This window comes from Sphaerodactylus townsendi, linkage group LG06 (genome assembly GCF_021028975.2).
Source record: "Sphaerodactylus townsendi isolate TG3544 linkage group LG06, MPM_Stown_v2.3, whole genome shotgun sequence".
Lineage (NCBI taxonomy): Eukaryota > Metazoa > Chordata > Lepidosauria > Squamata > Sphaerodactylidae > Sphaerodactylus > Sphaerodactylus townsendi.
Window position 1 is genome coordinate 23466904 of NC_059430.1, and position 27963 is coordinate 23494866.

The following is a 27963-nucleotide window of genomic DNA, read 5'->3' on the forward strand; positions in this document are numbered from 1 at the left end:
GGTATAGCCTAGACATTTGTATCTGAAAATTAGGCCAATTCTGCATTGAATAAAGATTTTAAATCAGTAGCAAGGCTAATTATCTCAGAAGCAGCAGAATATTTTTCATATAATCCTATCAGATTGACAGACCCACAGTATTCATATCACAAAACAATAGAACTATAATAAAAGTAAGTACAAATAAAAAGTCCTGAGTACAGACCTATTTTCATCTTTTTAGAAGAAAAAAGTGCACTACAAAAAGGTCAAACTAGCAACACTTAATGAAACATGCCAGGGTACATATTGCATGACACAATAGGAGTATTACTTAGTGATGAGGATCGCAGGAACCCCCTCTTTGGAGAATGTCTGGCATCTTCCCCTCTGCTGTTTTCAGGAGGAGTTAGCTGTCTGTGTTCATCATCTTGGTACGAAAGCCTATAATGGAAAAGGACTCTTAACAAAGAGGTATAAGTTAGCTAACCCTTCTTACAACCCGGTTCCTGATTTGAGGAAGAGGGAGGACATTGCTCCCTGCTCCCCATTTGTTAGCCCTTCTGCTACCAAGCTACTCATCTGAAAAAGACATGACCTTGAGAGTTCTGTGAATTAAGCTCCTATGTTTTTTCTTTAAATAACTGATTTTGTGGGCCTGATTCAGAAAGGGACTGCAGTGTTAGAGAAGGGGTTTAAGCCTCCCCTCCATTGTGTTGTTTTCCCGCTGATCTCAAACAGGTTCTGTTGAAGCAAACATCCTGGTATCTATATCCACAATTTGAATGCTTGTCCAACCGGGCAAACAGGAGATGCACAGAGCTGTTTCAGGTTGAAAAAATGGCATGCATGTGTAGGTTGGTTCCTCCCTCTCCTAAGGCTACAGTCCTGATCCATATTGGACCCCTTTGAGAATTCTGTTTAAGTGGGGGGAACATTGGAAACCCTGTTCCCTGAACTCCAAGTCTGTCTCCCCATCCATAAGTGGAGGGCAAGTTTCACTTCTACTACAATATTGTCCCTACATGCAACATTTTACTTTTTTTTCAGCATAATGGTAATGACAGCCACATGAAACAAAGTAAACCTGTCCCCTATATATGGTGATCCTAGTATTTGTAGTGAGGTGCAGGTTTTGCCCCGTCTGTTTTCCAGATAGCATCCTATATTTTATATCACAACAGGATGGTCAATCGGAATGTTGAGGTACACACACACTTTGATTGAAGCATATTTGCCTTCTCATTATGTAGTTGTTACAGTATTCTTTGCTGACCTACTTGTTTATAACTCCATGTGGCCATTACCAACCTATCTTTTATCCTTTGTCTGCATTGCAAAGGGGGATAATGTGGCATGTAATGTGTCTTGCTGCCACTATTTTTGAGTACTATCATGACCCAATATCTCCCAGAAATCTGGACAGTTCCAGGAGGATGCCAGGAATTGCTAAGTTAACAGTGAAGTCGCACATCTATCTATGCTTCTACAACTTATGATCTGTCAAACCATGCACAATCCAAAGCCATAAATTGTTCCTGTCAAAGTTATTGACAATCACCTTGTTTTATTGATGCTCCGATGAGTTATCCATACACCAGCAGAGCATTGTGTTTGGCTCCAAGAATCACAAACTGAACATGTTTGGCCTAGGTCAGTGGTTCTCAACCTTCCTAATGCCGCGACCCTTTAATACAGTTCCTCATGTTGTGGTGACCCCCAGCCATAAAATGGGTATATATAAAATATAAAAAGACCGTTTTCCGTCTTAGGCAATCCCTGTGAAAGGGTCGTTTGACCCCCAAAGGGGTCGCGACTCACAGGTTGAGAACCGCTGGTTTAGGTGGAAGAGAAGCTACTGTAATCGTAATCTTATTCCTTGACTTTGAATTTGTGGGAGCTTTGAGAAACAAGAATACTTCTTTCTCAACATTGCTTGCTTCAGTGGTGAAATACTTACATTTCAGTAGACAGTAGGCTTGGCTCACTGCAGTATTCAACTTCTTCATTCAGTTGCTCATTATATGTGTCTTCTTCCTGAGAAGGCTCCTCCTCACAAACAATAGCCACTTGGCTGTCTCTAGAACAGGACCTAATGAGCAAAAAATTTAAAAAATCACAATTTATAAGTAATGAGGACTATTTAGAGATGCTATAATGGATGCTAAACAACAATGCTATGTAATAATGCTTTGCTTTGTGTCGTAATGGACCTCTGGAAAAAGATTATGCAGTGTTTAAAGTGATAGAAAGGTGTGCGACAGTTCCTACATATAGTTCTTCATTGTGTAATGCTAGAGCTAATGGGGCATTTCTGGGTTGGGGCAAAGGAAGCACTTTGACCTTCATGTAACACATGTTTGGGAAATTTGTGTTTCAGAAACATAGAAATTTGTTCTTAAAGGTACTCTTAAATGACAACAATTTTAACCATAGCTGCAAAATACAACACTGATAACCTCTCCAGCAGAACCCTACAGAAACAAATTTGGGGTATGATCAATTAAATGTCCCCACATGACACTACTCATGGATTATATATTATTACATTTTTCTTGGCTTTGGTATAACTAGATGTAACTGGTTATTTCTTGTCTTAGTAACAGAAACTACCTGATACCCATAAACTAAAGCCCTCTCCTGCTCACATCATTTTATTATGAATTAAAATAAAATGTTACAACACCCTCCTTATACCAGATTACAACCATTACCCTATACTTTCACATATATTAGAAGAGAGGAAAAATCATCATTGTTAGGATCACACTAGAATTTTGTGAAGAATCTGATTTATCTCCCAACTGAAATTGCTGCAGGGGGCTGTCAATTTGATTTGAGTGTTTGGAGGGAATATTTCATTTGTTGCCTAATCAAAATTTTCTCCATGTGATCTAGACAGAACAAGGTAGTTACCTATTTTCACCTGCAGGGCAAACAGCAACTTGGGTAGGATGGTGGGTATGGGGAGGTGGGGAGAGGGATTAACTCTCCTTGCCTTCCCATATAATGCACTGAACAAAGATTATTTATTTAGGATATTTCTGTGCCACCTCTTCAGAGTCCTGCTCGATTCAGCTTACAGTTCAAACAACAACATTAGAAGGATTAAGAAATAAGTCCTACAGAATATGTAGTTCTGTAGCATTCTCTAAATACATCCTGAATTAGTTAAAACAGGGGTTCTCTACATGATGGGCACCATAATGCCTGCCAACGCCTTTCTAGGTGTCCACCAAGTGTTTTTAAGAAGTGAGTAAGGCAGGTGGAACTTCTGACAAGCAGGGCCACTGGAGATCTGATTGGCTGCACAGAGTTCTCCTGGAGGCGTAAGCCATCTTGGATTGGGTGGTTTCGCACCCCAGTCTCTGGGAGGCAGGAAGTTGTTGTTTGAATTTCCTGTCTGGTCGTTGCCTTCCATTCTGATCCAGTATTTTCCTGCCTCAGAATAGTTCAGCAACAGCTACCACATTGCATAAGGATCTTCACCATGTTATTGTGTATGCCAGAAAATATTTTTAAAAATATGTTCATTTAAAAAGGCATCCTGTTAAACTGCGCTTCTGTTTGAAATGTTGAAGAATTACAGTTGCAACCCTTAGAACTCTTTCCTGGGAATAAGCTTCATTGAACAGACCTGAGTGGGATTCTAAGTAGACCAATTTAGGATTGCTGTCTTAAGAGTTATGCATAACCTTACTCTCTGACATGTTTGTGGTTGGCTCCACCTTTCTGTGGCAGGCATGTTTGTGGTTGTGCCCACCACTCTGCCAGAATTCCTGCAGGCGTCAAAGGCTGGGAACCCCTGAGTTAAAAGGTATCTGAAACATACTCTGAGTAACCAATATATGCTTTTAAAGTATATTCCCTACATTAGTACAAATCCTTCATTACTCTGTCTGATATACTGAAATTACTGTCCCCTCTTAACATGCCTCTTAGCACTGGAAAAGAGTGGTTTCATTTAACAATTTGATATTAACGTATCCTATGTACAACAGAGCAGGAAGACCTACCGCCCCAGTGCTTCATAGTAATGTGTCCTAGTTCACAAGGAAGCATGGAAAGGGAAAAAAGATAGTATCAGAATTACAGATGACTAGGAAAGGAGATGCAAATAAAGCAAACATGAAATTTTGGCACAGCGATGGAAAAACCCTGTTTGTGTTGCACATGCTTTTTGATTGTATGTAATTTTTGCCTAAACAAATCTGACTGATATAGGCCAATCTAATTCTCAGCTGCATTAATATGAATTGATATAAACTCCTATGAAACTCACTTAATATAGACGCCAAAGAAGGAAAGCAAAACATATCAATAGACTTGTATGTAAATATTTTTCCTAGAGAGAGAGACTAATTCTAATCCATTATATAGGTCAATGTGAAAAAGAAGTGTTGAGATTACAGAGGGTGTAGACATAGTAGGCATATTTGAGTAAGCAGCCATAACACTGGATCAACAACCTCCTATATCAGTATCATGAGAAAACTTTTTAAAACAAATGTGCTGTGTATATTGCCCTGACCTGGGTAGCCCAGGCCACCTGATCTTATCATATCTCAGAATCTAAGCAGAGTCAGCCCTGGTTAATACTTAGATGGGAAACTACTAAGGAATACCAGAGTTGCTATGCAGAAGCAGGCAATGGCAAACTCTGTTCATCTCTTGCCTTGAAAACCCTACGAGGTCACCATGAGTCAACTGTGACTTGACAGCACTTTGCACCACTCATGTATGTGTATGGTGGATTATGTTTCTAAGAGTGGTGGTGTTTTTGTTTTGCATTTGCTCTGCAAAGATCCTAGTGCAGTGGTTAAAATGTTGGACTAGGATCTGAGGCATTCAAGTTCCTATCTTGAAAAAAATATAATAAATAAACGAATAAATAAATAAATAAATATCTCCTCTTTGTCATAGAACCTTACTAGGTTATACTGGGCCAGTCTCTCTCTGTCTCTCTCATCGTAACCTATCTCACAGAGTTATTGTAATGATAAAATGGAGATGGGGAAATTAATTTTGAAAGTTGCTTTGGATCCTCCTTGGGGAGAAAAGTGGGGTACGGATATATAAATAAAATATTAATGCTGTATTAATGAGAAATATTAAGATTTGTGCTGCCACAGATGACCTTTACCTTTTGCAACCAAGCTTCCAAGGGGGTTCTCGGATCCGTGCAGAGGGTGACAGAGGGGTGCTGTGGCCTTCTACGGTGCTGACAGTGCTCGGGTACCTTGGTGGGCTGGGGAAGCGGCTCAAGGCAGTGTTGTTGGCATTGTTGATGTTAGCATTGGAGCCTGATGAGGAGTAGCTGCTTGGAGTGAAGGTGGAATCCACAAGCTTCTCATGGGAGGGGGATTCCGTGTCCCCCTGGTTGTTGCTAGATTTGTTTATGTGCAGAGGGCGCTGAGTGGTGAATGTCTGAGGGAATGAACTTCTTCCATCACTCTGGTAGTAGCTGACATGATTTCCAAACAATCCACCAGCTCTCTGTGAGTAAAATAAAAAACATATTCTTAGTGAATGAAGCAAAGGCCAATTCAGATTTGATTGTTTTCTGCACAAGAGTATAGTACTGTTTGAAATGAAATATGATTGACTGTTTGCAGCAGCTGCCTTACATTTAGGCTACAAATGTGGAAATCTACATAACCAGCCTTCTTCTTAGCCTAATTAGCTAATGTATAGAAATGTTTATCAAAGGACACAAAAACTGTAACAGAAATGAAGGAGAGAAAACTGGGACATTGGAGACTCAGAATTTCATTAGAGAATTCAGAATCTCACTATACTTATCCAAAGGGTATAAGCCAGAGAAGATAATTTCCATTTTCTCTTATGCAGATCCTAGTTGGGTTGACAAGAAACATTTATTTCTCTGTAAAACTTCCAGGTGTATCTCATGGAAAAAGTCACGGACAAAAGGAAGATATTTAGACCAGAGCAAGCTACTCAGAAGAAGCCTTAGGTAATTTTTCTTTTTCAAACAATGTTGGATAGGGTTCTGTTTAATTTTGCAAAGATACTGGAATTAGAATCAAATCTGTTCAGTCAGCAGAACCATGACCCCCAACCACTAAGAATATGTCTTCATTACATAGGTAGGCTATCTCCCTTCTTCTATATTGGGTGATATGACACACTGGATCTGAATGGATTGGTCACTCATCAGGTGGCCTAAAGCATTTAAGAACACCTTTACAGGGGCGTAATATCCATTGGGCAATGTGGGCAGCTGGCCAGGGCTCAGGAATTTTGCAGGGCATGCTCCTGTATTTTTATTTTTTGGTGTTTTTTCACGTTTTGGCCTGCAGGGGGCGCATTTTTAGAGATATTGGCACCATAATTTCAGGGTATCATCAGGAGACTGTCCTGATGATACCACCCACCTTTGGTGCAGTTTGGTTCAGGGGGTCCAACGTTATGGACCCCCACAGGGGTAGCCCCTATTCCCCCATTGTTTTCAATGGGAGCTATGGATATTAGGGCTGCCCCTTGAGGTTCCATAACTTTCCCCCCTGAACCAAACTTCACCAAATTTGTGGGGTGTCATCAGGACAGTCTCCTGATGATTTCCTGACATTTTGGTGTCGCTAGCTTAACAATTGCACTCCTGACAGGCACCCCCAGAAATTTGCCCAGGAATCTTACTTCTGCATGGATTTTTTCTATTGATGTCAATGGGGAATTTCTGGTGCAGCCTGTGGGGTGCACATTTCTGAAGGTACAGTCACAAAACCTTCAGGGTATCTTCAGGAGACTGTCCTGATGACACCCCCCCAAGTTTGGTTCAGGGGGGCCAAAGTTATGGACCCTCAAAGGTGCAGCCCCCATCTCCATAGCTCCCATTGGAAACAATGGGGAATAGGGGCTACCCATTTGGGGGTCCAAGATTATGAACCAAACTGCACCAAACTTGGGGTGTATTATCAGGACAGTCTCCTGATGATACCCTGAATTTTTGGTGCCGATACCTCTAAAAATGCGCCCCTGCAGGCCGAAAGGCAAAAACACCAAAAAATAAAAACACATCTGAGAATCTCAGATGTTACCACAAGTTCGGATGGCGCAGAGATAGGAGGGGGCGGGCTTGGGCCCTTGGCCCTCCAAGCGCCTTTGAACTGGCTCAGCTTGGCCCGATCCATGGACCGGGTCGAGCCGAACCGCCAAGCCTTGCTGCCTGTGCTCTGCCTCTTGCCAGCCCTGCTGCATCCTTGGATGGATCTTTGTGGAGTGGCAGGACTAGCAGTCAGGGGTGCACATGTACTTGGCCAATCCACTGACCATGCTGCTCTCCCCTGAATGCCACCGCCGCCCCCCCGCATCTTGCACCCTTTTGCCGGTAAGGGGGGGCGCCTAAGTTCAGCCGGCAGGGAGGGGGGAAGCCACAAGCCACCAGTGGAGGAGGACAGGGGAGCTCCACCTCCTTCTGCCGCCCATGGGGGGCATCAAATTCCGGTTTTCCCAGGGCTCCAGTTTGCCTCGTTATGCCCCTGCACCTTTATACTTTAACTTTCCCCACAAGAGAAAGCTTGCTTAATGTTTCCTGAGGATAGATGCATATGTTAACAATGCTGTTTCAGAAAGCAAAAAAAAAGATACATTAACATACGATAACTGAAATTGAATTCACCATATTTATTTCCTTGTCTACTTGTTATTGACAGGAAGATTCTTAAATTAATTTTAGATTAATTTAGATCTCTAATGATGTTGAAGACAATACACCTAATTACCTGCAGTGATAGTGGAACTTTCTGTTTTTCTCTGTTCTGCATTAGTACGCCTTGCAATGCAGTCAAATGCTCTACCACTGGGCTATACTTGCAATGGAAAGGTTCATGGATTTATCAGGAGGAACAGAGTTCTTTGTTTTACTACTTATCCATGAATATTCTTTCTCTGATAAATCTTCGTTTATATTTCAATATTAGAAAGGAGGCAAAAATACAAGTTGTGAGATTTAATGGAGAAAAACAAGGTATTTAGGGATGAGTATCCACATACATTTCTCTATGGTAGAGAATTCTTAACCTGAAAATGTCTACTAAGAAAGTTTGGTTCTTTTTGTCATAATAAAGTGTACAATTTGAACTCTAATCCAGGATTGAGGGACTTCATTTTTGTTAGATAAACCAGTGTGTTTATTTGATGAAACTGAAGGAAGTTTGTTTATTAAGATTATTTTTCTCATCTTTCTGCACAGAATATCCAGGCAGTTCAAATCTTAGATACAATTCAATTTGTCTATCGTTCTCTTCAAACTATTGTGATCTGCATAATATAAAAATCCCAAAATTAATAAAACAAGCTGGGGTCTGTGTGCAATCATAGGATCGAGTAACTGTTTGGCAATTCCATTCACTAGAATTCTATAACCTCTCAAAAGCCTGAGCAGGCTCATTCTTTCTCCGTTTCCCTTCTAGGAGACAAAGAATATTAAAAGCTGATGTACATCACTTAATGTACATCTGCTTCTAATATTCTTTGTCTCCTAGAACATATTCAGTCCCTATCAATCCTTTTTTTCTCTCTTTTTGAGAGTGAATTTATTTATTTTTTCTTGCATACCTGTTAAGAATATGTATGAAGCCAATGTTCTCCATTGATGGCCTGGTGTTGCTGCTTTCATGACTGAAATATGCTTCCAAGTTTACTATCATATATTGTGATAAAGATTAAGTGTGTTGGATCAGAAGTGGTTTTCCATAGGTCTCATTAATTTCAAAATTTATATAAATAAAAATATAAATGTTTGTTTGTTCAAAATCTTAAATCTCCGAAAGTTCTTCACCAATTGGTTTGAAATTTTGACACAACGTTGCATTCAAATACGCACGTGTTTTTATCTACCTACTATTATACTATGATACAGATGTCATACCTGTGACAAGTAAAACCATGGGTTTTAAAAAAACAGCGCCATCTGGTGGATGTTACAGCAACACACGCTATACTCACTACTTTACGATTCCATCTCAATGTTTCTGATTTATAATCCATGTACGATTCCCAAATTTCCACTTTTACGCTTTCACTTCAATGTTTCCCATTGCATTGTTACAGTTACCAGTATATTCTAATGTGGACAGTTTTCTCAACATCTACACCTCTACTGACCATATTAAACAACTTTCTCTGACCCACAGTACAATCACACATCTTCGTTTTGAAGCCTCGCCAATGCAGACTGGGAAATTTGGCAGGGACAGGTCAAACGGGCACAATGAATGCAAACGGGTATCTGTTTCAAACTCCACGGAGATCTGCAGCTTCTCGATATCTCTTGGATAATAAGTTTTCACCCGCCTGGTCAGGAAGGCAACCGTCCCCAACTGTGTTTCCTTCAGGCTCCCCAAGGTGTAGCTGGGGAAATCAGGGGGGTAAAAGCACTACAGGACCCCCCTCGTGTTGCCTGAGGCCCAGTCGGTTTCAACAATGCAACATCCTCGCTTCTCGCAAAGTTCTTTCGTGACCACTGTGCAATTTAGTTATGTAAAAAGAGGATTCCAATGGATATGCCATTTCAATTTGAGAGATTGCAATTCCCAATTCGATTGCTGTTTCCAATCACCATCAGCAAAGCTCAGGGCCAATCTTTACAATTGTGCAGTTTAGATCTAGACACGCATTGCTTCTCACATGGTCAATTATATGTTGTGTTTTCCACAGTCGGCGTGTTCCACACAATCTCTATATTTGAACAGACAACGCAACAACAAAACATACTGTATACCCACAAGCATTGTTACATCAAACATCTTAGACACGTGCGCTTTCGGTTTTCTTTCTTTCCCATTTCACCAGACTAGGCCACAGCAACGCGTGGCCGGGTATGGCTAGTCATCAATAAATACCTTTTTGTGGCTCAGTTGGATACACTGTGATCTTATCCCATAGGTTAATAGAGGTAACAGAAGAAGTACTTACTCTGAAGATATCATCCTCAGAGGCAGCAGAAACAGCTTCCTTCATAGCCTTGTCTAACTCTTCTTCAGCAGTTAAGTCTCCAGAGATAGCCCGTCGGATCTCTGGCCCAATGTCATGTAATGTACGCAGACCAGCCTGGAATATAATGCAGTTCACACAGGCAGGTAAGAGAAATAAAGTTGATGTTTAAAAACATATTTCAGATCTGTGCCTTGAATTTGCTTGCTTCTAATGAGACCGGATGTTTCAGTACCGCAGTTAAGATACTTTGGCCATTTGGTTGCCAACTGACAGTTTTGCTTCTGAACAACATTTATGCTGATCTCTATTCCTGATTAACTAATTAACCTCCCCCCCAAACTGTGAAAGGAAGAAAAGTGGGATAAAATATTTTGAAAATAATTATAAATTAACTAATGAAGTGGTCCTTGATGGAGTTCAGTGAGCTAAAAAGCTCAAGTTCTTAACACTTGCAGAGAAAGGCATTTAGGACCGATTGCTTACAGAGAGATTTAAATGTATGTAATCTTTTGTAGATTTATTTTCAAAAAGTGGTTATTTGACCCACTGCAGTAGCATCATATTTCTGCTAAATTATTCCAATTATGTTGAGGGCTGATTTGGGTGAGCTGGACCTTGGTTGTTTGGGCATAGTATAAAAACATTTTTATTTACTATAGTGTCTACTGTACCTAAATGCATGTAATTTTGTCTTCTGAGTATGTAAGGGAAATATAAGCATAGACAGAGACTCACTATATATACGTATCCACCACAAGCCACCTAAACACTTCTTTAATTGCATCATTTACCTTTATAATATAATGAAACTCACAGATGGTAAATGACAACAGAATAGTCTCTCTCACTGCATTTACTATCACATTCACATGAATTTGATCTGAAATACATTACTTACAAATAAGTTATTTTGATATCAGTGGACCTTACTTCCTAGCAAGTCTGATTAGGTTTGAAGGATCCTCTTTAACAAGTAAGCCTATATTATGTTCTCAAATTTTATCCTACTGGCCACTTTTTGGTAATTTAAAAATTGTTTCTTTTTTTGTAACCAAAGTAAAGACTTGACCACATGCCATAATCTTATCTTGGAGTAGCTATACAAATGACAGTAGTACATTAAAGCTTCAGAAAATCCCTAAAACTTGTGAAAAATTTAGTATTGCTCCTTCTGAAATGCAGCACAAATGAGAAAAAGTATACTAAAGAGTTGCTCATATAGCTATACAGCAACTGCGCTTGCTCTGTGTGTGTGTGTGTGTGTTTGTGTGTGTGTGTGTGAGAGAGAGAGGGGGGGGTATTCTGTTTAGAGTCATTGAGTTGTTGGAAGGGCACTTGTACCTGCTTTTGACAACTCCTCTTATAATGTTTGGCCCTGCTCACAGAATGAGAATCGTTGTATACGTCTTTGAAAGGACAACAGAAGGGTCAGGTGAATGGGGTTATTCAAAGTTACAATGCTAACCAATCTCTCTCTCTCTCTCTCTCTCTCTCTCTCTCTCTCTCTCTCACACACACACACACACACACACACACACACACACACACACACACACACACACACACACACACACACACACGCTGGATGCCCATTTCTTACCTGGAGAGAAAGTGCATTTCGCTGTGAAGGTTTACCAACAAGGCCCTGTTCTTTGCGTTTCTTGAATTTGCGGAAATATTCTTGGATTAGGAATGTGGCATAGAATTTTCCGACAGTTACCTCATCATCTAGGTTGGGATATTTTGAAAAAAAAAACAAGCTAAAAGCAAGTATTATGTTCAGCTGATGAACAGCTATTTAAAGGCAGTAGTATTTATCCAGCCAACTAGGTATTTTTACATAAAGGTCAGCTAGTTTGTCATCTTCTTTCTGGGAGACCACCGAACACATTGCTGATTGTCAGTGGGATTAAAGAGAAAGCCAAAAAACAGGTGCACTTACCACCTGCTGGGGGGACAACCTGATCCAGCAACTTCATACTGGTTCGCTTCCAGATTTTCTTAATGATTGCACGCAGTTCTTCATTGGCTTGTTCCAAGTTACCTGCCAGAGGAAAATGGTATTCAGAGGGGTAATGAGAGGAATAAGCCAGTTATGCAGCACAGAAGTATGCTCAATAATGTACTGCTATTCAAAACAGGAAATTACAAGATAGGATTATCAGAAAGAGTTCTATCAAACAAGTGAAGACTGGACAAGAATGATGAATGAAGCAATGCATATCTTCAGGATCAGCAAGGCACCAATGGAGTGTCTGAGGCAAAAGAACTGAAGTTGTCTGAACACCTTCATATGGATAAACAGAAAGCAGGAGAATATGTACAATGTTACCTTAAGAAAACCGCTTAAGATACCCTAAGAAAACCACTTCACAGTGCACTAGTGTAATTCAAGGGATGCCTGCTCTCATGAAACTTGCTAGCCACCTCTTTGGCAGAGGCCCTGGTCTGCATGCTGACATTTTCAGAGGTCTTCTTTGGACCTTCTCTTTTATGGCACCTCAGCTTTTGATTCCTTTCCCCACAGCCAGCTGCCTGGTACTAAGCCTGCTCAACTTTAGTTATCAAAGGATATCTTTCTATTCTTCCTGGACATTTTATTGATAAAGATATGTTGAGGGGTTTTTTTTTTGCCCATGATACATTTTTTCTCCCAGTCTTATTGTTAGATTTTACTGTCAGCAGACAATTCTTCTAGGAAATCTTGCCAACAATTGCTTCGTATAAAATTATAAAATGGCAACAGTGGAGAGTCAGCAGAAAGAAAAGAGTGTTGGAGGCAGTGAGCTCCAGAGGTTCCAGAGACAGTAGAGGTTCCACAGACTGACCATAGCATCATCAGCACTCTTCTAGACCACAGACCAATGACAGCTTTCTCTGAGGGGACTCCACTTTGAAGGAAAATCTGTGGACAACCCCATGTCCCACAAATACACAACTGACAGCCACAGTGGCCCTATTCTTGAATTTAAGTGTATCCAAAACCATATGTTCCCATTCTTTAGCCCATCAGAATAAGGAATGACAGACTGGGTTTTTATCTGCTGCTTCTTTTGCTATGTTGTATAATGTTATAGGCCTCTTATTTTCTGTTTTTACACTGCTGTTTTGTCTCTTGCATTCTTGTTACTTTAGGATGTTAGGAAGCCTCCTTGCATATCCTGGGATTGAGAAAGTAAGGTCAAAAGAATGTTAAATAATGACAATGCACTGTTCTGCTTCTGTGAAATAGATAATACTAAGGCTTTAGTGTACAGTCCTCATTTTATGTTGCTTTGAGTTTCAACGACTGTGTTGAGAACTGCTTCAGGACTTTTTCCAGATGAGTGCAGAATATTGATGGCTGAAATAATTTTAAAATTCAGTTTAGATTTTTAACCTATCTACTTCACATTTGCTCACTGTGAATAAAATGCAATAAAAACAAATGACCAATTACAAATTATAAAATGTTCGAAATAAAAAATTGTTAAAAAAGCTACTAGATTGCCAGATGCTTGCTCAGATGTAAAGGTCTGAGCAAGCATTCCAGTTGATGGTCAGGTCTGATGATGCGCATAAGCAAAATTTAGATTTATAGTCTGACTGAAAAGCAAACTTTTCATTTTAATATTGAAGTTTGCAAAATAAGAATTCTGAACGCCATTTTAAGCTTAATTTTCTTCCACCTGTCCTCATGCCCCATATGCATGATGAGAAAACATGTCACATATTTCAGACTTTTATCTTACCTTCTGTTTTAATCCTCAGTGCTGTTCTGACCAGTGCAAAAAGGGTGGCATTAAACATGACAGTCCCATCACTATTCAATGGCATATTCATGGAGACAAGGCGCTATAGGAGAAGAAGAAGTTAGAAAACATGATACTGATGCCAGTTGAATTATATTAATTAATTTGCTTCTTCCTCACACCAGTTTCAAAGCTTCATTTTTCAACTATTTCTTCAGGGAACCATGTCTTTCGAATTTAGCAAACTACCCCTAGAAGTGACTGTTTCCTAAAGTTTCCTAAAGTTTCCTAAAGCTTCCTAAAATTGCAGTATAGCATATTGTACTGTATTACTGTCACAGTTATCAGTAGGATATATGTAAAGATTCTGGACGTATGTATATGCATTGTCATAAACATCAAAGTGCATAACCAAGAATTCAGAATTCTTTTTTTCCTGATCACTCTTTCAGCAATCTGTGATAGAAAATGGTAACTGAATTTGCCTGATATTGACCTTTTAGAGCAGGGGTCTGCAACCTGCGGCTCTCCAGATGTTCATGGACTACAATTCCCATCAGCCCAATTGGCCATGCTGGCAGGGGCTGATGTGATTTGTAGTCCATGAACATCTGGAGATCCATAGGTTGCAGACCCCTGTTTTAGAGCATTCTCTTAACTGATAACATCTTTGTGGTCTCAGCACTGATAGTTCTGGAAACTTATGGGTGCAAAGTCAACAGTTTGGAAACTTCTGGAGCTAGAATTTGGATGCAAAAATCTCACCTCAGAAGCACAGCTTCAAACCATGCATTGCCAGTTCATTTAATTCTGAGAAACTTGCTTTGTCTTTCTCCTTTCTTTGGGGCCCAAGCTCTGTTCCCCAGCAGTTAAAAAAAAGATTACATTTGAGAATCATTTTTCAAAGAGGACTAAAAAGTCCACTCTATTAAACCCCTGCAGAAAAAATGCCATCAAGTGCAGCAGATCACTTCAATTATATGCAGCAATATATGCAGCAATATCAGTATGACATTATATGCAGCAATATCAGTATGACATTATATGCAGCAATATCAGTATCCCCAGTGCCAATACCATTGGTACCAGTGCCACCAGTCTTATTGGCCCCTCAACTATCGTACAGTAAGAATTTATTCTTGACTTCATTCCACTTTGAATCCCTTTATTAATGGTTTTGGAAACTTTATCGATCTGAGTCCTCTCCATCTCTGACAGACAGATAGAAGAATGCTCCTTGGAGAGGAGTCACTCTTGCCCTCTTTATAGTGAGAGTCCTCCCATGAGTATTGGAGGTGTTGCTCTTTAACCTAAAGATTAAGTCCTGCTCTTGCTGCTACACTGATATTTTGGATGGTGGATCTTGGTCACCTACTGGATGTCAATGGAATCCACATTGAGTTTAATGCTTCTGCTTGTTTTCTGATTTGTGGTTGAGATGCGCTTTCCCTTCTGATTTTCATATGATACATCCTTGAAACTGTAGGTTACAATTTGTTTCTGATTCTCAAAAAGGGCAGTGTTCTCAAGATGAATGATTCAGGAGTGGCTTTGTATCTTACTCATCACACCAGACTGTTCACTGTGCTACCGGGAATTGGACCAGCCTTATCATAAACCTTGGGGCTGGTATCCATTCTATGACATGATATAACCACTATTTGTGAGAGGAACTGTCACCACTCTTTGACTGCCTCTCCAAAGACATGAAAACAAGAAACCTAATTTTTTAGGTGCATGTCAGCAACATATTTACTTATTTTATTTATTCGATTATATTTATATCTCGTCCTTCCCGACTGGACATGGGCTCAGGATGGCATACAAACCCATTTAAAACAGTGTAGTGCTGTGAACTCAGAGCACAATCTATAAGAGCAATATTTTAAGCTTTTTTAATGTGGCATTTCACTGCCAGAACTGTGCAGAGGAGCAGTCTGAGCATCACCATCTACATTTGTCCATCATTATGACTCAGATGTATAGACCTGGGAGGATGCTTTGTTTGGGTGTGCGGTTCTCATCACATTTGAAAACACATGCATCCACCTCAAGGTACACAGTGTGTATGCCATCACACTATACCTATTAGTGTGATGCACAGAGACTCCAAACAAGTAGAAACAGTAATTGTAATTTGTTGTGGACCAGAGCATGGACTTTTCCTCATAAAATGATGAGGGCAAACACTCAGAGGAAGCAGCTAGGCAGCTACCACTGCCACAGGAGGAGGTAGTTGGAACAGCTGTAGGAGCCTCCTTTGATGTGCAGGAGTCACTTTGGGTTAAAGCCCTGATTTCTGATTTGAACTTGGACCCTGAACCCTCCACCCAGAGGCCACTGCTGAATCTGAGATCTCTCATCCACCAACCCCTCAAGCCTCTCGTATCCCTGAACCACATCAGCCCTGTTACAATGCTCACCCCTGTAACTGGTTAGTGTCTTTAACTACTGGCAGCCTCCCCTGGGAGGGAGGGGCCTATATTTCCCCTGGGAGGGGAAGGGCCTATATTTCCACTCCTGTGAAAACATGTTTCAGGCCTCATTTCACCTTCAGTCTTTGCTGGAAAAATATCTGTGCAACACTGTTGGCTTCAGCTGCAGTAACTTGATTCCTGGACCCCAGTCTCAAGCTGGATAGTAGTCATTTGTGTACTCACATGACCTGTCTGCCAGGGATCCTTTAAAACTGATATTAGCATAACTCTATGTTTTGGAAGGAACTGAATGGTAAAAAGGTGAGTCCTGGTTTGAAAGTGTGTTTTTGAGGGGAGGAGACATTTCATGCTTAAATCCTAGCTTTAGAAATTTTTGCATCACTGCCTCTGCACAGGTGTCAATCTGCTTTGAACAATGGGGAAAGATAGGGTATAAATGTTTTAATAAAATAAATAAGCTCATTAGTGGAAATACAGAGATGAAGAAAAACAGTTGTAGGTTTTCCTGCCAACCTACCTTCCTAACATAACACACAGATATAGATGCCCGGGGGGGGGGGGGTGTTAAGGTAAAAATCATAGCAGCTTAAGGGATCTACCCCAAAAGTTCTTGTCCAGATTGACATTAAAGAGATAAAAACTGCTGGTGAGGCAACACTATCAGTGTTGTTCAAGACCTAAAACACCAGCTGCAATTGATTTTGAATTCCATAGGAGTAGCCATTTGGAAACTACTGTCTTACTTTACAAGCCACTCGGTGAGGGCAGAGCTTGCCAAAGCCCAGTGGAGGCTGTATCCGACGCAGCAGTGTCACCACATCGAGATGCTTGATACGTCCCCTATGGCAGAAAGTGAAAAAATAGCCTGTCACATATAGTTTAATACACAGTATTAAACTGCCTGAATTAAAAATAACCCCTGATGAGTTTGTTTCTATATGAGCTAGATTGCCTTCATTACTGCATCTCCAGGCTGCATGTACGATGGCTACTTATTTCTGATTCCTCAGACACTTAACAAAAACATCTCAAACGTGCAGTTCTCCTAGCACAAAGGTGAAGGGATGTTTCTTGTTCAACCTATGTTAAGAAGGGGCAACAAATGGTTGGGGGGTCTGGAAAAATTCCTTGTGAATAAAAGCTGAGAGAACTGGAGGGAAACATGATCATTTGATAGGTTGTCACATGAAAGAACACAAAGATTGGGGGGGGGGATTTGAGGTTCAGCTGGCCAGGCTAGGTCTAATGGGCTGAACTTTAGAAGAAATTTCTTAATGGTGAGGGTGGCTGGACAATTGACCAATTACCTCATATAGGGTTCTGCCTTACTGGAGATCTTTACACAACTTTATGTTCTTTGTTGACATTAAACCATAATGTCAACATATATGTCAAATATATCCTGAAGGTTGGGACATAGAGGGATTCTAAATCTTACCCTATATTAATACCGTCATCCTTCTCCAACAAATTACTGAGAAAGAATACGATAATACTTTGATAGAATCTGGTATTTAGAGACTGGAAACTGGGTAAATTGCTACAATGAAGTCCACTTAGGTGGTTTTCCACACAGCATACTAATAACATGTAACACATTATTAATGAACCTAGTTTCCTCTGTTTGCCTTCGCACTGGAGATTTCACCCCTCCAGGATGCGATTGCAAACAGTCCAGGCTGCTGCGGCTCCTTCGGTTTCTCCCAATAGATAGCTGGTTTAGCAATTTTTGTAAAGTCTGGGTTGAGGGAAATATAACGGGCTGAACTCATTTTGGGGGAGAGCCCTGTGCAAAGTTCTTCCCCACAAAACACAATAAATAGCTTCCTTATCCCGTTATATTTTGGCTGTGCGGAAACCACCTTAGTTATCCAGTCTCATCACTCCATCATGTCAGTACTGATATGAGATATCAAAGTTACAGTGCTACACTGAACAGTTACACGTTTTAAAGTCCATGAAAGTTGCTGTTGGGAGGAAAATCTTGCTTTTCTCAGCATGGTACCACTTCATGGACATCAGTATTTGCAGATGGGGCTAAGCTTAGAATTAGACATACTGATACAAAGATTCACTTGAACTGTATTCTGGTGAAATGTGCTTTTAAGTAAACCATGGGGCTAGTATTAGGGAGGTAAAGTTTGGGGGAAAAGGGACATTTTTTAAAAGTATACCTGGATTCAAAATGGGCAGGGGCATGTCTGCCAGAAGGACATGAGAGATCAATTGACCCAGGCACCACCCATTGCGCCTCCCACGTGACTTGAAGGAGCAACTGGCCTGAAGGAGCAGCCAGCCCGGCTGCTTCTCCTCCAGGGCGGCAGGCTCCTGGCACAGCCTGCCACCCTGGAGGAGATGCAGCCAGGCCAGGAGCCTGCCACCCCCACCCAAGGGGCACACCACTGGCCCGCAGCAAGCTCCTGGCCTGGCTGGTCCTTCCCTGAATAAGCAGCTGGGCCAGGAGCCTGCTGTGGGTATGCAGGATGCCCCTCAGCTAGGAGCCTGCCACCCTGGAGGATGAGCAGCCAGGTTGGGAGGCTCCTGACAGGCTGCCCGGGACCACCACTGCCCTCCTCTGTCGGCTAAGATAAGTGGGGCGGGGGGGGGGGTTGTTGGGCTGGTGTTGCCCTGGGCACCATTTTTATTTTATTTTATTTATTAGTTTTCTTATACTGCCCAATCCACGAAGGGTTCTGAGCGGTGAACAATTATATAAAACAGTTTAAAAACACAACATAAAACAACTAAATATCATTAAATAAAACCAGGAACCATATAATGTCAGATGGTGCCATTTCCCTCCCCCCTCCCCCCCCTTATGCCCATCGGAGGCCAGATGGAAAAGCTGCTATGTATTTAGCCAGGCTGGCCAAATGCCTGGTGAAACAGGTCTGTCTTACAGGCCCTGCGGAAACTCTGCAGGTTCCGCAGGGCCTTGATCTCCCTCGGAAGAGGCCAGCCTGATTGCTTTAGGGCCTGGGATCACCAATAGGTCCTCCTCCGAAGAATGGAGAGGTCTAACGGGGCGATATGGGGAGAGGCGGGCCCTCAGGTATGCAGGTTCAAGGCCATGAACGGCTTTGAAGGTCAAGACCAACACTTTAAACATGACCTGAAACTCGATCAGCAGCCAGTGCAGATGGTATAGGACCGGAGTAATCCGGTCCCTGCTCAATGTTCCCGTAAGAAGCCTGGCTGCCACATTCTGTACAAGTTTCAGTTTCTGGATCATGGCTAAAGGTAAGCCCACGTAGAGCGAGTTACAGTAGTCTAACCTGGAGGTGACCATTGCATGAATCACAGTGGCTAGATCAGGACAGGACAGGACAGGGCCTGCCGCAGATGGTAAAACGCCATCTGAGCTGTTTGGGTGACCTGGGCTTCCAGTGATAAAGTTGGATCCAGGATCACCCCTAGGCTTTTGGCTTAACCGTAGAGCCTCACTCTGCAATGTAGGCAGGCCAAAGGACACCGGACACCCTCCCAGACCCAGCCACAGGACATAAAATGGGTGCCCAGTCTTAAGCTGTTAGGCCCAATGGACACAAATTGGACTTACGACAATCAAGCCATGAACCAAGATTAAATTGAGATTGGAAGCCACAGAAAAATTGGATACTAGAAGCATAGGTACCATATATACTCACGTATAAGCCAAGTTTTCCAGCCCTGTTTAAAGGCTAAGAAAAAACCCCTCGGCTTATACATGAGTCACCATTTTCTAACAATCACAAGCCGCAGCCAGCAGGGTCTAATGAGGCTGGGGCCGGGGCCAGGACAACTGCTGTGCAGCCGTGAAGCCGCTTGCTGCTGTCCTCCCGGAGGGTGAACGGGGAACCCCCACAGCTGGCAGGGTCTTCAGGCCCCTAACGAGGCCGGGGGAAGGGCTGGGACAACCTCCTTGCAGCCGTGAAGCCGCTTGTTGCTGCCCTCCTGGAGGGTGATTGGGGAACCCCCATAGCTGGAAGGGTCTTCAGGCCTCTAACGAGGCTGGGGGAGGGGCGGGACAACCTCCCTGCGGCTGGGAAGCCGTTTTTGCTGTCCTCCCGGAGGGCGAACGGGGAAACCCCCACAGCCAGCAGGGTCTGCAGGCCAGGGGTGGGGCCGGGACAACCTCCGTGCGGCTGCACAAGCTGCTTGTTGCTGCCCTCCCGGAGGGTGAAGGGGGAACCCTGAGGCACCCTGGCTGGCTGGACTTCGTCAAACTCAAATAAAGAGCTCCCTCTGCCTGCCGGCTGGCTGGGTTTCATCAAACCCAGCAGGCAGAGGGAGCTCCTTATTTGGGCAGTGACTCCCCCTGATGTCACTGCCCAAATAAGGAGCTCCCTCTGCCTCCTGGCTTCCCACCCTCGGCTTATATGCGAGTCAATAAGTTTTCCCAGGTTTGGGCAGTAAAATTAGGTGCCTCGGCTTATACACGGGTCGGCTTATACACGAGTATATACGGTAACAGCTGGTACACATTACTGAAACTTGGAAACAGGCCCTAAAACATTTTGAATTGTTATTAATTCCTATGGACTTAAATGAGTCTGATGTTTGGAATGACCTCTGTTCATAGTAACAAGTATCGATCCAAGTATCTTTTGTTGTGTAGCAACCCTACAGAACATATTACAAAAATATTTATTTGCTTGCTCGCTACATTTATAGTCTGTTTTTCTCACTGAGACCCTTGCCTTGTAAAAGTAAAAATTTCCCTAGATTCTCACTTCTTTTTCCTGTTTTTTTGTGAGATTAGAGTTCAGTTATGGACACCCAATTCCATTTTCTTTTAAAATGACCTGGTTAGATCAAATAAGTTTTTTCATTCTATAACATATTTTCAGCAACTTACTTAGCTTCAGGATCATATTCAGCCCAAATCCGTTTAAACTCGTCCAGATGATGAGGTCCAAGAATTGACCAGTCTCGTGTCAGGTAGTCAAAGTTATCCATGATAACAGCTACAAAAAGATTAATGATCTATAAACAAGAACATAAATATTAATGGAGAGAAAGTATTTCATGCCAGAATGCTCTATGGTTCAAAATCCTTTTCAGGCAGAATTCTCAGTTTTTGACTCCAGAAATTTGTTGTTAAAAATGTAATTTGAACACGGTCAAACAAAATTCTTTCCTGTGAACTGGATATTATCTAAAATCCAGCCTCATTAAAGAAGCCAACTTGCAGCAGTATAAAGTTGGTGGTGTTGAAAAGTGCCATCAAGTGACAGCCGACCCATGGTAACCCTGTTGCATTTTCAAGGCCAGAAAGAAACAGTGGTGGTTTGCCATTACTTTCCTTTGGATGGTAACTGAACTTCCTTGGTGGTCTACCATTCAGATAATAATCAGGGTCAACCATACTTAACTTCCAAAATCTGACAAGATCGGGCTAGCCTTGATCATCCAAATCAGAGTACTATACAATTATATTATATAAACTTATTTGAAGACAGTGTTTCCCTTAGTGCACAACAGTAATCATATCAGGTACAGAAGCTTTTATACTGGACATTGGTAATCTCAGTCCAGCTAACCCAGTCATCCGATCTATTAAATAACCATGTGGCTTATTTTTCACATGTTCCTTTATACTTGATAGATCAGGAAATAAAAGAAGTGAAGCAACAGTCTTTTGGGTAGGGAGGGAAGAGACATAATATATGCTTCTCCTTCTCCCAGAAGTGGCTTGAGGGAATCTTGGTGCTCTCTACCATTATTTCCTTGCATTGTCACATTCACTGCCTTCTTTCTTCCTTGCTGGAAAGAACAGTATTCACTATGACTTTAGAGGCCTAGGCCATTCTTTTTTGTTTCCACTGTGCTAGTATTACCTTGAAAAAAAGTTTTATGAATATTAATTATATTCATCATCATCATCAACATCAAACTTTACTATGATACATTTTAACCTAAATCTGTGATACATTTTTCCCTTGCTGTAATTATATATTTCTGGTTATGACAATGTTTTAAATACATGCCCAGTTGATAACATATTAACTGAATCAGGAACATAACCACTGAGTAGGGACAATTTCCCTCGTCATCCTAGAAAGATGTTAAGATGAGATGTTAATGCCATTTAAATGCCTGATAGTTTACTTTCTTAGCAGCCTGTTCTAGGAAGTAATTTGTTTGTATTCCATTTGTGTTTTTGAACATCTACCATCATTGCTTATCTATCCATCTTTTCAGTCCATACAGAACACATTTGAATTTCCAGAGCATACCAACAAGAACAGTATTTTCTAGAATGGTAGATTTTAATTTTTTCTCAACATCCTTCAGTTGCTCCTAAGTTAAGAACATAAGAAAGAGCCTGCTGGATCAGACCAGAGTCCATCTAGTCCAGCACTCTGCTACTTGCAGTGGCCCACCAGGTGCCTTTGGGAGTTCACATGCAGGACGTGAAAGCAATGGCCTTCTGCTGCTGCTGTTCCCAAGCACCTGGTCTTCTAAGGCATTTGCAACCTCAGATCAAAGAGGATCAAGATTGGTAGCCAGAGATCGACTTCTCCTCCATAAATCTGTCCAAGCCCCTTTTAAAGCTATCCAGGTTAGTGGCCATCACCACCTCCTATGGCAGCATATTCTAAACACCAATCACACGTGTTTCCTTTTATTAGTCCTAATTCTTCCCCCCAGCATTTTCAATGTATGCCCCCTGGTTCTAGTATGGTGATAAAGAGAGAAAAATTTCTCTCTGTCAACATTTTCTACCCCATGCATAATTTTATAGACTTCAATCATATCCCCCCTCAGACGTCTCCTCTCCAAACTAAAGAGTCCCAAACGCTGCAGCTTCTCCTCATAAGGAAGGTGCTCCAGTCCCTCAATCATCCTCGTTGCCCTTCTCTGCACTTTTTCTATCTCTTCAATATCCTTTTTGGGATGTGGCAACCAGAACTGAACACAGTACTCCAGGTGCGGTCGCACCACGGCTTTATATAAGGGCATGACAATCTTTGCAGTTTTATTATCAATTCCTTAGTTTTCTCAATAGTCTCTGGTGAGGAAGGTTTTGGTTTCAGAAGGTTTTGGTTAGTGGTTGCGAAGAAACTGGAGTCTTGGTGTAGCTCTATGATCTTAAGAGGAAAGTCATCTCATCTGTACAAACTCATCTGTACTGTTACCATAAATTGATAACAAGCTATCCCTTTAGAAGGTAATGTGTTGAATTTCAAGCACAGCAGTTCAATAGACTTAAGAAATAATTAGCTATTTCCTTTGCGAAGTGTGTACAATTCTAGGAGCAACTACATTTTCCCATGTACTTTAAAGGCTAATGTTTATTATAACTGCGGACAGATACTCACTAGAAAGGCACAAAGCATGTAGAAACTAATGAAATAAAAGATGGCAAAGCTGCTTCCACAGGAAGTATCTTCAAGAGAGATGTTTGGTTCCACGGAGTCAGGGTCACACTTCTTATCAGGGAGGCATGCCAGCATGATTTCCTGCCACGCTTCACCAGTAGCACACCTGGTGAAAGAGGTTGATAAGAAAGAAGAAAGAAATTCATCATTACAAGTGAACACTTCAGATGAAAAATGTTGATACAGTTGCTTTGGCTTCACTGCCTAATGATAGCTAGCTACTTTGTATGCCTGCTGCAGAATGCATCCCATGGTTCAAAAGCAGCCAAAGCATTCTCCCTTAAAGGTGTTGGATGTCCAAGCGGGAAGTCTTCCTGTGTCTGGTGGTGGTGGGAATCTCCATGCAGTTGATTCCTGCCACAATTTGAAGAGCAGAGTGTTTGTAGGAGCTGTGGCTAAACATCACTTCTAGTGTATTTTCTACACTCTTTTTGTCTATTTTTTCCTCACTTGCTTGGACATGGGCACCCTGAAAAAATAAAGAAAAATAGCACACTCTGCTGCTCATTCTTGCCACCTATATAAGATAAGGGAAGAAAATTTTGTTGGACAAGCCACTTCTTTGCTTAGGCTTTGGTAAAGCCTGCTGTAAAGCCCCCTTAGCCCTGTCCTCTGATGTTACATCATGTTTCATTGAAGCCCAAATGAAGAGGGGACTCCCCACTAAAGGGTTTTGGGATACATTCAGTCTGAATCCAGTCCTGGAAAGTGCCTTTTGCCCCATCAGGGAACACTGATGAGTGCTCAGAAGTAGCCGACAGTCAGATGGAAAGGAAAACAGCTGATGCAAATGGAGAAAAGGATCATCAGTACTGCCTGTCCTGGACTATGCAGGTGCTGCTTCAACAGGACATGAGTGTGATATGCCACACACTTTATAAATTGTTAAAGCTCTTCATTTCCTCAAAGCTAAAGCCCCAGAGTTTGTGTGTTCTAAGGAAGGAGAGAAAACAAGACATTTTTTCTATCCCCCTCCTGCTTGCAGAGTGCTCCAAGGCATTGAAAAAGGCAGGAAAAGTGGGAAGTGCCTAACAGCACTGTTCCCCATCCTTCTCAGCCTCATCAGACAGCTTCCATAGGAATAGCTAAGATCTGGTGTCCTACCAAGGCGGCTGCCCAGAAGAAAAAAAATGTCCCTTCACAAGAAGTTCATTTACCCCAGTGTTCTAATGACCTCTGTTCTTATGAGCCTGAAGTATCAGAACTTAGTGAAAAAAGGAAAATGTGGAGATTTCTGAGGTAGGAATACTTGATCTAGAGCAGAAACAGGCTATTTTTTCAGAAAGATTTTCAACCTTTGTTATAGACAACATTAGGAAGTGGAAGAGCCCCAAAATAAGAGTAAAATCTCCAAACCCAAGAGTCTAATGCGGATTCCGCATGGGCCAAAAACAACGGTGTGAAAATGGTGTAAAATGGTATAAAAGGGTTTACACAGTTTTCACAACGCTGTTTTTGGCCCATGCGGAATATGTTTCAGATAGGTTTTTTTCTCATACTCCTCTTATAGAGAGATTTCACCCCTCTCCCTTAAGTTGTTGAGATCAAGGTTAATTTTATTTATTCGTTTATTCAAAACATTTATCAGCCACCTTTCTTCCTTATAGAACTCAAGATGGCTTGCCTTTTACATAGTAGGATATTCTCAATGGATCTCAAGGTTAATCTAAATATATTATAGACATGGTAAATAATTTCCCCCATATCAGAACAGAATTATATCATACATAGTGCAAGACTTACCTGAAAAGCAGCAGCACAGCTTGAGGGAAAGTCTGAAAGTTGTTGTTCCGGTTGATTTCTGTGGTATCATTCAAGGCAATTTTACCAAACACCTAGTCAAGGGAAGAAGAATGTTATTGGGGGGGGGGGTTTAGGAACAGTGGCGTCTCTGCCTAGGGTTGCCACTCTTCTGGTCACGTGGGGGGCACAAAATCAGCCCCCCATGTGACCAGGAAGTCCTGCTGTCTCGTCCTTTTCGACCTACCCGAGGCACGCAAAAAACGACGAGGCAGCAGAAATTCCTGCTGCCTCCAAGCGCCCTCAACCCCACCCTGGACTCCCCCCTCCCTTCCCCCCCTGCCGGCTGGGCTCCCAGCCGGCAGCCTGCAGTCTCTTCTGACCTCCCCTCCAGGCAGGCCAGAAGAGGCTGCAGTCCCAGCTGAGCAGACGTTCTTTTATAAGCACTGAGGCTGGGGTGGGGCTTGGGGAACAGGAAGTCCCACCCCTTCCTGCTCCCCAAGCCCCACCCCCTGGCCTCAGTGCTTATAAAAGGTCTGCTTGGCAGGGACTGCAGTCTCTTCTGGCCTGCCCGGAGGGGAGGTCAGAAGAGACTGCAGGCTGCTGGCTGGGAGCCCAGCCAGCAGGGGGAGTCTATCGGGGGGAGGTGGGCATCCTAGACCTTGCCCATGTCCATGGTGACATGGGTGGGGTCGAGGGCAGTGGGGGTGGAGCCTGGGGCATCAGGGGGTGGAACTAGGGGGGGCAGAGCCTGGGGGCCGTCCTGGAGACAATTTGTCTTCAGGCGCCATTTCTCCCTGTTACGCTTCTGTTTAGGAACATTTAAGGAGAAAGACAAAGAAAGATAGTCACGTACAGTAACAAATTTGAAAGAGGTTCTGTTAGAATTTTGCAAGTACCTGCTTAATTCAGTCAACTGCTGAAGACAAATGCCTATAATCACATGAGCTTCTGGAAAGATCTCTCCCTTCTTTGAGCAAAAGAGGAGAGACACACATAGACTGCACAGACACCCAGATGGAGCACTTTAATAGATAGAGTTTGCTGTTTCTATATTTAGTGTAACTTAATTTTATTGTCCTGTAAAGTTCTATTACTATAACTCGCATCTCTGCCCTATTATTTGCTCTGCTAATTCATTGCAATACAACAGGTTCCCATGTTGGAAGTTGGGGGTGAAAAGTGGGTTTTGGGATACTGGACTGGTAAGGAAGAAAAGACAACAACGTATTGTCAAAGGCTTTCATGGCCGGAATCACTGGGGTGCTGTGTGGTTTCTGGGGTGCTGTGTGGTTTCTGGCCTGACGTTTCGCCTGCATCTGTGGCTGGCTTCAGATCCTCTGAAGATGCCAGCCACAGATGCAGGCGAAACGTCAGGAGAGAATGCTGCTAGAACACGGCCATACAACCCGGAAACCACACAACACCCCCCAAAAAACAACGCTTCTTTATTTGACAGCTATCAATACTATAACTTTTCAAGATGTTTGTAAAGAAGATGCATATGAAGCAAACTTACCCACATTTCAGTTTATATATGCAAGAGTATTCTCATACTGGTAAAGGTTACAGACACAGATTTTTCTGAGAAAGATGCACGAAATCAAAATTTGGCAATGGATTTAAAGTCCTTAACTGTGCCATCCTAATCAGAATTAAATCCTTCTAAATCAACTGAAATCAGTGGGTTTAGAAAAATTTAGGACTGCACTATGAAGTCTATCTCAGTGCCTCTTGAACGCCCTCCCAATGTACTTGGTGTGAGATTTTAGAACAGTTTTACTTTGTCAGAATCTTTGGTTGGGCTGCTGGGAGCTCTGATCAGTATAAATATTGACAGTATCTTTTTGTAAAGGGACAGAAGTACTGTAATATTCTACAAGATTCAGGGCAGGAAAATGGCATTGAAAAGGATGTTGTTCAGAGTTTGTTGTCTTATGAGTCCTTTGGAATTCTCCAAGCTCAGATTCCTGCATTTGCTAGTTGGTAATGATAGCCACAGCTGTTCTGAGGGGGTGCTGGGAGTTACCATTTCAGGAAGACAGATTAACTAGAGGCAGGCCATATTTTTCATCTCAGGAAACAAAAGTGTGAGGCAAGCTTTCCACATGGGAAGATAGCTTTTCATCCGTTTTAAGCTTCCATGTAGCTGGCAAATGAATGAGCAATGGCTAGGCTAAAATCAGCATTTATCTTCTCAGCTGCAACCCAAAATATGAAGAAGTGGCAGAAATGTAGATCAGAAAAAAGGGGATTACTTCTTGGAATACTTAGTGTTTCTTGATCACATCAGAGGTATGACAAAAGATGGTCCCACATAACAAGTTTTATGCTATGGGACAATACTTTTTCAATATTTTTTAGAAAAATAAACCTTTCTACAGGTTTTTTTGTGGGGTGGTGGTAAACAAACTATTTCTGCAAAAATGTAACAATTTTTGGACAATTTTTGGACAATTTTTAAAGTGTTTTGCTATTTCTGTTATTTTTATTATGACTGAGTTTAAGTTTTAGGACTCTAAAATTAGATTTGGATTAACTGTGAGACATATTTTAATTGGGACTGATTTCTTTGTTTTATTCATTTCTTATTTTGTTCTTATCTTAGGTATAATTGTTATATTTCTTCAGTATTGTTTATTTTTTCTTTTTGAAGCTGCCCTGAATGCTTTTTATGATATAAATAATAAAAGGCAGCAGTACATATACCCTGAAGAGCCATCCAGCAGCTCTGTGATAATAGCAAAATTTTGC

General features: G+C 41.8%; 1 protein-coding gene across 6 annotated transcripts in view; it reads right to left on the bottom strand.

The window, feature by feature from the left end:
- The window catches only part of CACNA1C (calcium voltage-gated channel subunit alpha1 C), a 563646-nt gene that overhangs the window by 13853 nt on the left and 521830 nt on the right, over positions 1 to 27963 (bottom strand). For all 6 annotated transcript variants that reach the window (XM_048499569.1, XM_048499568.1, XM_048499567.1 and 3 more), the window contains 11 exons: positions 25213 to 25304; positions 23410 to 23575; positions 20943 to 21070; positions 16849 to 16945; positions 13668 to 13770; positions 11879 to 11980; positions 11537 to 11664; positions 9916 to 10050; positions 5123 to 5475; positions 1940 to 2071; positions 314 to 423 (listed from right to left, as the gene is read on the bottom strand). In XM_048499569.1, coding sequence (XP_048355526.1) covers positions 314 to 423; positions 1940 to 2071; positions 5123 to 5475; positions 9916 to 10050; positions 11537 to 11664; positions 11879 to 11980; positions 13668 to 13770; positions 16849 to 16945; positions 20943 to 21070; positions 23410 to 23575; positions 25213 to 25304 — 1546 coding nt within the window. The remainder of the gene's footprint in view (positions 1 to 313; positions 424 to 1939; positions 2072 to 5122; positions 5476 to 9915; positions 10051 to 11536; positions 11665 to 11878; positions 11981 to 13667; positions 13771 to 16848; positions 16946 to 20942; positions 21071 to 23409; positions 23576 to 25212; positions 25305 to 27963) is intronic.